At 43.3% G+C, this 13,697-nt stretch overlaps 1 protein-coding gene across 1 annotated transcript in view; it reads right to left on the bottom strand.

Annotated features, from left to right (window-relative positions):
- GOLM1 (golgi membrane protein 1) overlaps window positions 1–13,252 on the bottom strand; it is a 33,825-nt gene extending 20,573 nt beyond the window's left edge. Inside the window, exons 1-4 of the mRNA XM_030467396.1 lie at window positions 13,178–13,252; window positions 9,698–9,752; window positions 6,568–6,740; window positions 4,166–4,345 (exon numbers count right to left, since the gene is read on the bottom strand). Coding sequence (XP_030323256.1) covers window positions 4,166–4,345; window positions 6,568–6,696 — 309 coding nt within the window. The 5' untranslated portion in view covers window positions 6,697–6,740; window positions 9,698–9,752; window positions 13,178–13,252. The remainder of the gene's footprint in view (window positions 1–4,165; window positions 4,346–6,567; window positions 6,741–9,697; window positions 9,753–13,177) is intronic.
- Between the last annotated feature and the right edge of the window lie 445 nt (window positions 13,253–13,697).

Here is a 13,697-nt window from a genome sequence, read left to right as displayed (position 1 = left end):
CACCACCTCTCTGGGCAGCTTGTTCCAGTGCTCTGCCACCTTCCAAGTATGTAAGTTCCTCCTCATGTTTAAATGGCATTTCCCATGGTCAACTTCGTGCTCTTTTACTTCTTGTACCTCTTGTACCACTTGTACCTCTTGAGCACCACTAAAAAACTGGCCCCACTCTCCTGACAGCCACCCTTAATCAGTTCTCCACGACCAACCCATATATATACACACCCCAAACCACCTGAATATTAAAGAAATAAAAGAAATAAAGAATAAAAAGAGTAAGAAAAAAATAAATATTCCTATTACCATTTTGTAAGTACAATCTATGAAAATCCCTGAAACCTTAACTCTTTGTTTTTTGTTAAAAATGAAAAAGTAATAATAATAATATGAATAAGTGTCTTAGGAATATTTAATACCTCTCCCTCTTTCTTCACAGGACAAGTAAAAAACTGCTCCAGATTTTTTTTACTGGTTTATTTGGGAAATGAAGTTAATGTTTTGATGGAAATGCCAAGTTTTACCAATGCATAAGCCAGGGTTTCCAGCACTGGTCATTACCAGACACTTCCAATGGACTAGAAAAATTAGTATGACATCGTGACTTTGTGTTCCTGTGGGCTGCTGCATTGTGGTTTTTTGTTTTTTCTTCCTGAAATTAATATCCTGAATACTAGGATCACTTATTTGACAGCAAAACAGAGAAGTGTTAATTGTTTTGTACATTAGGACAATAGTAACTGTTGTTAGCTGAAGCTAATAAAATTATTTGCCATGTGAAAAAAGCTAAAAAAAAAAAAAAAAAGTATGCCTTGGTATTTTTTCATTGCACATAAATCTCTGTTTTGGCAATGCTACAACTACCTCCCTGAACAGGTGTGTAAGAGTCCAGGAAAAAATCAGGAAAATCTAGTTAGCTGTTTATCTTGAGCAGGATATACTGTTTAATAATTTACAGAGCAGTGCTCCAAATGCCAGCTCCCAATCAGACTATTTCAATAACCTCAGGCTTTCTGTTCCAACTCCTGTCGCCCAAGTGTTAACTAATCTTTCCCTCATGGCTGTGAAGCAGGCAGACATAATTTTCTTTCGGGGTTTTATGCAAGTCAAGAAAGGAAACTGCAGGGAAGCACGCAGCACACACGTGCCAAAACTCAATTACAGGAAGAAACTCACATTTCAAACATTATCCATTCCACAAAACAATACATATGATCCCTAGGAGAGAGAATCCAGCTTCTGGAAACTCACTACATCACCATATCAAAACCTGATCTGTGACAGAGTTAACCCTGCAACACAGAACCAGCTGTTCAGGTGTACAACCATGTCTAGCACAGAAGTCCTTGTGACTATTGGAATGAAAAGTCAGTTTCCTGACTGGAGTCAATGTTGTGGACACATCTTCAGAAGCAAAAATATTAAAAGCCACACTATCACCAGCAGTAATGGAAAAATGTCATTCTGGCTTGACAGCAATTTTTTTAATGACAACTGCCAGATATATATTTATTTTTACTATTTCCCATAGAATATGTCTACATAAGTCATGCTTCATTTAAGAAACATGTTCTTGATTTCTTAAAGTTACAGTTCTTGATTTTTTAAAGACACAATATAACACAGAAATACAAAAATAGAATACAAAAATAGAAAATAGGAGTTGGAAGGGAACTGTAGAGAGCATTGAGTCCAACTCCACTGCCAAAGCAGGATCACCTAGGGCAGGTCACACAGGAATGCATCTGGGAGGGTTCTGAAAGTCTCCAGAGAAGGAGACTCCACAGCCTCTCTGGGCAGCCTGTTCCACTGCTCCATCATCCTCATAGTAAAGAAGTTTCTCTTCATGTTGAGGTGGAACTTCCATGTTCTAGTTTAAACCCGTTATTCCTTGTCCTATTACTGGGCACCACTGAAAAGAGATTGGCCTCATCTTCTTGACACACACCCCTCAGATATTTATAGACATTAATAAGATCATCTCTCAGCTTTATTTTCTCAAGGATAAACAGCCCCAGTTCTCTCAGTCTTTCCTCATAGGAGTGATGCTAAAGTCCCATAACCATCTTTGTAGCCCTCCATTGGACTTTATCCAGTAGTTCCCTGTCTCTCTTGAACTGGGAAGCCTAAAACTGGATACAGCATTCCAGGTGTGGTCTGACCAGGGCAGAGTAGAGGGGAGAACCTCTCTAGATCTGGTGGACACACTTTTTGTGATGGACCCTAGGATATCACTGGCCCTCTTGGCCACAAGGGCACATAGTTAGCCCATGCAGAATTTACTGTCCAAGGTGTTTCTCTATCGAGCTGCTTTCCAGCAAGACATCCGTCAGTTTGTACTGGTAATTGCTATTATTCTTTCCCAGGTGCAGGACTCTACACTTGTCCTCTTACACATAATAAGGTTGACTTTTGCACAGCTCTCCAGCCTGTGCAGATCTCAGTAGATAGCACCACAGCCTTCTGGTGTATCAGCCACCCCTCTCAGCTTCATACCATCAGCAAACTCATTGAGGGTACACTCTATCTCCTCCCTCACCTAGGTTGTTGATGAAGACACTGAACAGAAGTGGATTCAATAGTGATTCCTCAGGAACACAACCCACCTCCAGCTTGACTCTGTGCCACTGATCACAACCCTCTGAACTCTGTTGCTGATCCAGTTATCCTACACATCACAGTCCACCTGCCTGTCCAACATTTCTGGAGTTTTGTTATGAGGATGTTATGTTTCGACAGTGTCAAAAGCTTGATTGAAGTCATGGTATATGACATTCACTGCTCTCCTTTCAACTACCCATTTGGTCATGGCTTCATTGAAGGACATGAGATTAGTCAAGCAAGATTTCCCCTTAGTGAATCTATGCTGGCTACTAATAACCTTCTTGTTTTCCATGTGCTTTGAGATGGCCTCCAGAATGAGCTGCTCCATCACATTTCCATGGATGGAGGTGAGGCTCACTGGTCTGCTGTTGCCTGGGACTTCCTTCTTGCCCTTTTCGAAGACTGGAGTGACACTGGCTTTCTTCGAGTCCTCAGGCACCTCTCCCATTCTCCGTGATTTTTCAAAAGTAGCATCAGCCAGCTCTCTCAGCACATGTGGATGCATCCCAGGGGGGCCCATGGACATGTGTGTTTTTAGTTTATCCAAGTGATCTCTAACCCAATCCACGCTGAGCAGTAGAGAGTCTTCCTCCCTCCAGTTATGCTCCCCTACTTCTAGTGACGAGAAAGCACTTTACAAAATACTTCCCACCACTTTTCCTGGCACAGAGGTCAGATTTAATGGGTAATAGCTCCTGCATGTCCTCTAGACTCAAAAACACCATCACAACAAGAAAGGTGGATTGTGTGGTGCCAGATACATTTGTCTGGTCCCACAGTAATATGAAGCAGAAAGGCTGAAACAACATTTCATACAATGAGCTTCCAGGAAACTCCTGGGTGAGCTCCTGTCATCAGCTTCTAACACCCACCCATCTGGGCCAGCCTGCCCTGTAAACTCTGTGGCCAGCACTTCCATTTCCAGTGACTTTTAATAATTCTGGCTAATGGAAAATTGACTTATGAAAATTGACTTGTCTGCAAGTTTACACAGTAGTAAACATACATACTGCTATTTAAGTAAGTATGTTCACACTTTTCACAAAGGACTTCCATCCCTCTAGCAATGTTGTACTGCCAGGAGCACTGCCATGAAAGGCTAGTGTGTCCTCATGAGGTCTCTCACTGCTACTGGATTCTGGATGCAGAAGGCCAGAAGGCCAAGGTGTCACAAAATTTGTAATGCATTTAGAAATCAACACCTACTGCTTACACCTACAGATATATACAAGTATATGCGGGATTGCAAATATGTCTGTTAGTGCAGCTGCTTTTCCTTAAGTTTTACAACATTAGTATACAGTAAAAAAAGCCAAAGTCAACTGAAGCCTTATAGAGGACATAAATATTTTTATCAGAAGTGCTATTTCACCTATTATATCATGAACGCTATTATGTTCATTCAATGTGTCAACTTTCCAAATATTCTACATTGATACATAAAAGTTTTGCCACACCAACACTGACTGTATGCCTGTAAAATAGAACATCTGAGCAAACTTTTTTTTTTGCATGAGTCTTAGTAAACCACAGTCTCCCAGAAGACTGTGGCTAAAAAAAATCCTACCTTCTCTTCCTGATGTACTCTGTTGGCATTTTCCATCTGAAAGTTGTGCAAGGACTGGATTTTGTTGATCTGCTGTTGTTGCTTCTCAAGCTCCCCTTGGAATTCATTCTTTTTGAGTTCCACAGCACCCCTCTCTGCCGACGCCCTGCGGACTTTGCCTTCCAGATCCAGGATCCGACGCTGAGAAGAACAAATTAGCCAAAGCAACTAGAAGTGCTTCCCCCTTGCCAGGCTCTTTTGTAGTACATTCAATGAATGCCAAATTTCACAGAAATAGCAATGCTAATGTCATTGAAGTACTGTGTCAACTGGTGATAACTGCCACAGACATAGAGACAGAGACACACAGTTTTACATAATTACCAGTGCAGCATATTCTGTAAAGACTATCAAAATTCCAGCTAAAGATGACAGAGCAGCAAAGCTGCCACAGTACCTGAGCTTAGCAAAACAAAGAAAATGAACAGAACACACTCATTAAAAGCAAGATTGCAGTCTGTAATCTTTATGAAGTACATGGTCAAATAATTTTTCTAATTTAATTCAGACAATTCTGACACTAATGCATTTTACAGTGTTAATCCTAAACAAACTCAAGAGGGAAAAGTCATCTCCCAAATCAATACATTTTCCTGGAAGACTTGGGAAACCATGCCAGGAGGACAACACGCTCAACTTTTACTTAAAGAACTGACATATGGACAAAGACACATATGAGAAAAACTTCTTTTGCTTTTTTTCTTTTTAGAGTGCTGATTCAGTTTCACAGGACATCATTCAAAGCATTTTGGGTTAAAGTGGCTCTTCAGCAGAGGATGTGTGGGAGAAGGAAGATAGAAGGTGGGGAGTATCAACAATCTATCCAGGTAGAAAGACCTGGGGATTCCAGATGGATTAAAAACTAGATATAATAAAAATAGGGCATCTTCCCAAACTCCAAGAAAAGGGGCCAAATATTACACCACAAAGTATGCCACACATTACTGCCCACCTATTCTACCTTTCTGCCACACAAACAGTGAGAATTGAGGAAGAGGTTAGAGAAAACACTTGCAGTTCATCTAGGAGAGCAAAGAAAAATTCACTTTCAGTCACAGTAGCTACAAAGTCTGGCCAACAAATGAATGGGCTGACAGTGTGCTTTAGAAGGTCCAACCATGCCATCAGCTATGCTTTTATTTCTTCAGGTTGCATGACTATGCAAGAAGTTAAATGATTTTCAAGCTAATTTTGGGACAAATGTGGATGATGGCAGAGCAAATCGACAGTAAAGAGAACCTGGAAATCAAGATTAAGCTAGTATGACAGCTCATCTTCCTCGCTACCAGCTGCCTTACAGAGGTGTAACAGAGCTTCAGCAATACTGACACTACTGCTAGTAGCCACCATTCTGAGGCCACTGACTAAAGGGAAAACAAGGGATAACCAGAGTCCCAGAAGACAGGGCCTCAAACTATTCACTAAGGGAAAGCTAAGACATACCCTTAATCATGTGGCCAGAGACACGTGTGCTGTTTAATTAGTTCCCACTCTGAGATGAAACAGCAGTTCAACTCCTACAGTTGCCAACTCAATACCAAAATTCACACCATTACAAAGAGGAATCTCAGTGGAAAAACTTGGGAAGAGCTCTCAACAACCATTTTCAGTTTTCCAGCTATTAGTTTTTAGGTTTGCCTGTTAATAGCAACGAAAAAAGGGAAAAAAGGAACCATCTTCCACACATTGTCATGAACCAGAAACTGTATTAACATATCCCTCAATTTCAGAACATGTGTTCCAAAACCAAATTAATTTCCAGCCTCAACAGTCACAGAAAATCCAGTTACCATTAGAAAAATTTTAGTCAAGGTAATGCTTCCATGCAAGTTCTGTGTCCTCTTTAGGAAAGGTTTCTAAGAAACACAAGTTTATATTTATAGATACTGTTTCTGAATAAGCTGGATTTACTTGTACTTGGTGGGAAGTCATACATACATTCTCAAGGGTCACGTAAGTAAAAAATCTAGAACAACGAGTAATTGCAGATGCCCATTCAGATGAAAAACAGACTGCCAGTCTCAATGGACATACACTTTGGAAGGAACACAGAGGATGGCATTTGCCATACCTATAAGCTGAAATTGCACAAGGCTGCTGAACATTGTAGGTGAGCACAAGGAACATGTTCCAAAACAAGCAAGTCTTCGAGTTTCGAGTCCCTCTCATCTACAAACAGGAATTCCTCCCATTCCCCCTCATCTTCCACTACTAATATGCAACAATGGTAATATTTATGAAAATGCCTACAAAAAACTGAAGCTCCTGGCCCACCACAAGCAGAGGAACCATTCTTCTTGTTGTGGACTATGTTTATTAAACACACAAATACAAGATAACATGCAGAGCAATGGTAAAGTTACCTGCAGATCCACACTGCGAGAACTTGCCATCCAGTAATTGAAACCCAAAATAATGATGCATGCCACGAGTGCAGCCACAAGAAGAGGTGGAGTCTTCATCCCTCGGCAGCTATTTCCTAGCCCTACCATTCCAGGAAGAAAACAAACCCAAAGAACCACAACAGTATGGAAACCTGCAAATTAAAACAGATATGTCATATTGCATTCCCCACTATGGCTATTTTACCACACAGTGAAACTTTTACTGCAATAACATAACAGCTCTCAGCAGTAGAGACCATACTCAGCAATGAAGGCACACTGCCTTGGTATTTCCACCACACAAAGAATCTTATACTATTAGCCTGTACATGAAACTTCACAGGGACTTGAGGGGGCAAGTCTTGAATATTCCTAACAATATAAGGAAAATCTGCAGTCAACAGTCAACAAACCAGGCATCCTTTTATCATATATTCTATCCCAAAAACTAATTGTACAACACTGGTCCACAGATACAGGCTAGATTCCTTATTACCTCTTCCACTCTGAAAGTAAACTAAGGCTTGCTTTTTCAGGAATTATTGGCATTTTGATTCCCTAACTTGGGTGGTTTCAACTTATTCCCTCTGATAACACTATTTTAACTTTTTGGTTCCAAGACTGTAAATAGATGTACAAACCAGTGACTGAACCAAATTACTTAAAGGATAAGCTAAAAAACAAAAATAAAACTAGCAGCCACACTATCGATTTCAACGGTAAATTTTATTGATGCTTGTTTTGACCTTCAGCTGCCTTCTATGCTTCTGCTAAAAAGAAACTTGCCTTAACAAATGAGCAATACTGAAAGTACCCATGGTTCCTACTAAGAAATGGGTTGTCTCTGTGGAACAGCTTATCTTACCTTAAGAAAAGCAGGGGCAATGAGCAGTTGCAATTGTGTTTGAATTAGATCACAGTCACCCTATGAGATCATAAAATCTAGACTTCATCAGTTTCAGGGTACCTAGCCCAATGAATTCTCAGTCTTGGGCACATACTCTAATAGACTGACTTCCTAAGAGGCTTTTTTTTTGTTTTGTTTTGTTTTTTTCTTTTTGCCTGTAGCCCCTCACTCTTTCACTAGGAACTACTGAGAAGAGTTCAGCTCTATCTTCTTTGCAGTCACCCTTTAGATACTTGCAGACATTGATAAGGTCTCCCCTCAGCCTTCTCTTCTCCAGGCCTAAGGGTCCCAGCTCTCTCAGCCTCTCCTCATAAGAGAGATGCTCCAATCCCCCAGTCATCTTCATTGTCCTCCTCTGGTCTCTCTCCAGTACTTCCCTGTAGTGTAACGAGGCAACCAGGTGCCACTAATTGCCAGGGAGTGAGCATGAGCTTGTGTCAAGCCCACCTGTGCCCAATTAGGGTGGGCCCCCACTGCGCATGAGCAGGACCAGGGGGCCAATAAAAGGTGAGGCCTGAGACAAAGGCAGGGCTCACTCCTGAGCTAGCCAGCAGAGAGATCAGTCGCTCTCAGAGCAACAGCACTGATCCAGGCTAGTCAACCCTGTGGGCTATAGGCTTGGAGCACTGTTCATGACTCTCTGCTGGCTTGCTCAGGAGTGAGCCCCGCCTGTGTCTCAGGCCTCACCTTTTATTGGCCCCTGGTCCTGCTCATGCGCAGTGGGGGCCCACCCTAATTGGGCACAGGTGGGCTTGACACAAGCTCATGCTCACTCCCTGGCAATTAGTGGCACCTGGTTGCCTCGTTACCCTACACTTCCTTGACTCTCTTGAACTGGGGAGCCCAGAACTGGATGAACTGTTCCAGCTGTAGTTGCACCAGGACAGAGTAAAGGGGGAGAATGACCTCCCTTGACCTACTGACCACACCCTTCTTTATACAACCCAGGATTCCATTGGCCTTCCTGGCAGCAAGGGCACACTGCTGGGTCATGGGTAATTTACTGTCTATCAGGACATCCAGATCCTTCCTTAGAAGGTAGTGCATTTCAAAAAATGTATCTTGGTACTGGTCATGAAGTAATTCATACCCTGTTCTTTGGTGTAAGACTATTAGGTGATACACTTGAAAATACTGAAAAATTCCTAAAGACAACACTGCAATTCATAGTGCATCATTACAAGCATTACTTGAATAAAATAATTAGTGTTTTCCTTCTAGCAGTCATAAATATAGAAAGTAGTCCATGTTATCAGCAGTAACAATTTGCACTAGACTTTAACTACTGGGTATTTTTAAAGGTAAAGCAACTCTCCTGTTCAAAGGAATAATGATTAGTTCACTGTTCAGATCAACAGCACAGGCACAAAACCATGTTAAGGGAATGCCAATGAACCTACTAAGTATACCAATCAATCAGCCTCTTCTGCTCTTTTCTGATTTATGTAAGGCATGTTTCCCTTCAGTAATATTTTTTCTATAGAAAGTCCCATTGTTTACCCTTAAATAATTTATGTTAGTTGGGAATACATTTTTATACTCAAAAGAAGAGGAAAAGGAAAGGGATGAAACACAGAAATGCAAACACAAAACACTACCTCAGTTGCAGAACTGATACTCCCTCTCTCATCAGCTTAAAGTATCAACTGTTTAATCATGGATAAACACATGCACACATTCTGGAGTGCAGATAAGCAAATAATCTTAGGAAGTATATTTACACTGCAATATATTCATATATGCTGTTTTTACAGAAATCTGGTTTGTGGCAGTTATTCGAGCTGAAACAAAACATTTCTGGTTTTACGGGTAAAGAAGTGGTTTTACTGAACATGAAGGAGTTAATCTTTCATGCATGCTTACTGCAGAGTTGAAAATGAGATCCTGTATCATGTGCACAACACTCTGTATTCAGTAGAGCATAAAATTCTTGACTTACAAACAGCAGATTTCATTCTTCTGCACTGCCAACATAGCAGTGTTTCATCAAGAAATGTGTTAGATTCTGCAATATTCAAGCAAAGTATTCCCTATACTAATATACTATTAGTCTGAGCAGTTCCTTCTTTTCTGTACTCCGCTGAAGCAGGCTATCTGGTATCCAGCAACCTTCCTCTACAGATACTTAACACAACCAAGCTACCTAAGTCTTGAAGCGAAGATATTAGGGGCAAATACAGAGCAAAACAATTTGTGTCTTACAGACTCCCAGCAGGAAAGCCAAGTCTCTCCTCTCACAAGGTTCAGTTCTGCGTATCTACATGAACGGGAGAAGCAGAACAGATGAAGCATTCAACAAAAGCATCACACAGCTGGGGGGAAATCAAAAGGGGTCCCTTATACCCCACCTGCCTACCCATCACCTCCTCCAGCCCAAGCAAGCACATGAAGACCACATGCAGCTAAAGCAGCCACTGAAAAGCAAGGGGAAGTCTTGCTTGGAGGTCTGTGCCTCCAGGTAAGAACAGAATCTTAAGAAAACCCCTTCAGAAAACCAGAGCCATAACCAGAGACAGAAAGGAGGAAAAAAATTACAAACTAATGCCTACCAGAGAGTGCTGAGAGAACACACAACCCTGTCCTGGCCAGACCTGCCCAGGCAACCACCCTGCCCAGGCTGGGGACAACTCCTCATTGAGGAATCCCCCTCCTGCACAAAGATTGCAGTACTATCCCCTACTTCGCAGACTCCTCCCAAATATCTGAGATTCTGAAAAAAACCCGACCTATTTGTTCAGATATTGCCATGAATTTCCTACATCTGACTGCTTGAATAAGTACATACCAGTTTAATCAAGCAAGTAATCAAAACCATCTCCACTGAAACATTAGTATATGCACCCACTAATTCTATTTCTTCCTAATAGTTTTTAAGCATTTCAGAAATTATGTATCTTGTTTTTAATGACTCTGTTAACCACACAACAGCACTGCAAGTTACCAAGTAGTTTATGTCAGGCTTTGCAATAGGCTGCACAGGGCAGTGATGGAGTCACCATCCCTGGAGCAATTTAAAAGCTGTGTAGATGTGGTGCTGAAGGACATGGTTTAGTGGTGGACCTGGAAGTGCTAGGTTAATGGTTGGACTCAATAATCCAGGTTTAAATGTCCTTTCCAACCAAAATGGCTTTATGATTCTATGGCTATCTCTGAACAGAATGTAACGGAAACTGTGTTTTTTGTAAAAGAAACCAAAAACAAACAAAAAAACCCAAACAAACCCAAATCCTAAAACAGCACTACTTAAAACTTAAAGTAACACCACATAGCAAACATTTGTGCATCCACTCTTCTAAAAACAGTTGATAGTTTGGGGGATGGTTGGAATCGGAGAAATGACAAAAGTTTTCATAGTTAGTTTTTTATACGGTTAACACACAGTAGTTACTAGACTTGAAAGTCTAGTTGTTGATTCTTAACCATGGCTGGATATCACCAAGGAACAACCATTCACAGCTGCAGGGGGAGAACCAGTTACAGTAAGCAGCAACCTCCTTGATTTCAAGGATGCACTGACAGCTTACAAGGGTCAGAGACTGGGTCTAGTACACTGTCATAAAACACAACACACAGATTTCCAGATTTCTTATCATCCTCTACAGCAACACCATTTGGATGCACTTTTCAAGTCTGCAAGCCAAAGTGGTGCAACAAACATTTTTCCAATGGAGATTTAAAGCTTGTACGTGCATTAAAGCCTGCTGATCACAAACTTTCTAAATTCCTCTTACGAGAATCCTCAGACTAGCTAAGTGACAAGAAAAAAAAACAACAAAAACCCACCAGCAAACAAACAAACAAACAAAATGCCCCAAAAGCCCCACCAACACCTTCAACATTCAGTAACAGTGACTTTGTCACTTTTCAGACTTCTGTATTTTGGGCAACCAGCTAACTTCATGGTGGCAACCACTAAAAAACCCAAAACAAACAAAAAAACCCACAACAAACAAAACCAAATAAAACAACAACAAAACCAACTCACAGATGCCACCAATAATTTGGGCCACTAGTGGCAACTGCATTCTCATCCTTCTCAGGAATAATACTCAATTTATATCCTAGGTCTTCCTTTTCTAATGCATTTTAACTACACATAAAAGATCAGAAGAACATGAAAATACTTAAGAGAAGCATTATCTGCTCAGGAAGGTGACTGTTACCAATCATTCACTAATAATTTTTCAAATTGAGAAGTATCTCTTCTTTAGAATTACTAATCTACAAGAAACTAGTAACTGAACACCCAAAGTCTTGCCCTACATAGGATTAAAGAGAAATCTCAAATAGGTGTATAGCTAAAAAGATGTCAGAAGTCTGAGGTAGGTAGATAACTGTCCTGATTAAAGAACTTAGGTAACCAAAAGTAACTTGTCAAAATCTTCTAAAATACCCACACAGTTTCCAGACATGCCATCTGGGTGTACCTGTAGACAATATTACTACCACCTGAAAATGCTGTGTATGAAACCAAAATTAAACAGATAAAATTACAGAGCTGAGGAATCTCAACAGTAGCTAGGTAGACTGTTAATTTCTCTTTAGAATTGTTGTGGGTACTTTTTCCCATGCAACATGAGCTATCTTGTTAGGATCACAAGTTCTTACACCTACTTAATCTTAAAAACAAAACCCAGAACATTAGAAAACAGCATACAGTAAATTTTTATATATGGTGAGAAAACCACCGAATTTCGACCATCCCCCCACCCCTGTAAGACTACTCATAGGGCTCTGATGTAAAACATGCACACCTCCCCAAAGAAAAAAAACCCAACAAAAATAACCAAAAACAAAATAAACCCACTAATACTGCAAAGAGATCTTCATGAGTAATGTGTTGTTGTTAGGTGAAGGACCATTTAAAAACACTCAAGAGCAAAGTTAACTGAAAGCTATCAACTACTCCCATCTTCAAGCTGACAAGCGAGCCCAACAAAGCCAAGAAAGGGAAACACCCTGAGTGCAGGACGCGGGGCTGGCTCAGGAGGGGAACCGCTTCAGGCCACAGCCCCGGCTGGATCCTCGGCAGACCATCTGGCCCGACGTTCCCGGGAAGCGAAGCCTGGAGGGGATTATCTCACAACACCCTGCCTTGTTACGGCCCATTCTCGCTTCCAGCATCATTATTTCTAACTTAGTTGTGAGTACCCAGAGTTGCTCTGGGCTCAACACACGTATGTCCGTGCAAAAGAGCCAGTGATGGAAGGCTGACTGAACAAAAAAAGACTGGAGTAATTAGCGTCAGGCACGCACGCAGGCGGAGCCCAGGGGAGCCTTCCGGGATCGCCGCTGGCATCCACCCGCGCCGAGGGTGAACCGCCCGGGGCTGCACTGTGCCGCCTGCTCCGCCGGACTCGCCCCCCGCCCGCCCTCCGCCGAAATCCCCGCACCGACGCCCCGCGCTGGCCACCCGCTTCTGGAGCGGCTCCCGAGCGGCTGCAGACCCCGGCACGGGGTACCTCACGCCGCGCCGCCTGCACCTTCCCGACCCGCCGGGTGCCTGCTTAGTCGCCGCAGAGGCCGCCGTGCGGAGGTTGGGACTCCCGGCGGGGCAGGGCAGGGCAGGGCAGGACAGGACAGGACAGGACAGGACACGACACGACACGACACGACACGACACCACAGGCCCAGCCGCACCAGCCCCGCGGCCCCCGCCGCTGCCCCCGCCGCGGGGCTCACCCCGCGCCTCCCGCAGCCCCCGTCGGCAGCTGCCACGGAGGACGGCGGCGGCAGGAGGCACCGCCGGCAAGGGAGGGGACAGGAGGGCTGGGCAGGGCAGGAAGTGCGGGCGTGGAGGAAGTCTGGAGGCCGAAGCGGCAGCAGCGATGCCGGGAAGCCCCCTCCCTTCCCTGCCCGCCGCAGGGTCCCCCCCAGAGCCCGTCCGCTTGGGACAGGGTGGGCCCGAGTCTCCCCTGCGGCAAGAGGGGAGCTGCCGGCGCCCCATTCCACCGGCACCGCCACCCGAGGGGCTCACGGGCTCTGCGATGGGGTCTGGGCTGCTGCAGACTGCTGCGTGCCCGCCTGGCTGCAGGAACGGCCGGAGACCGTCGTCTCCTGTTGTCCCTCCCCGCGGCCCTTCCTCGCCGAGTGTCTCAGACAGAGCCTTTAACCAGTGCTTTAAGCGAGGTCCGAATTTTCAGACCGAACCTCAGGCGCTTCGGTTTCTGGAAAGAGACGTGTGGAAGAAGATGGGTGTCCA

The sequence above is a fragment of the Calypte anna genome, chromosome Z, assembly GCF_003957555.1.
Source record: "Calypte anna isolate BGI_N300 chromosome Z, bCalAnn1_v1.p, whole genome shotgun sequence".
Classification (NCBI taxonomy): domain Eukaryota; kingdom Metazoa; phylum Chordata; class Aves; order Apodiformes; family Trochilidae; genus Calypte; species Calypte anna.
This window is presented reverse-complemented; position numbering and strand designations above follow the sequence as displayed.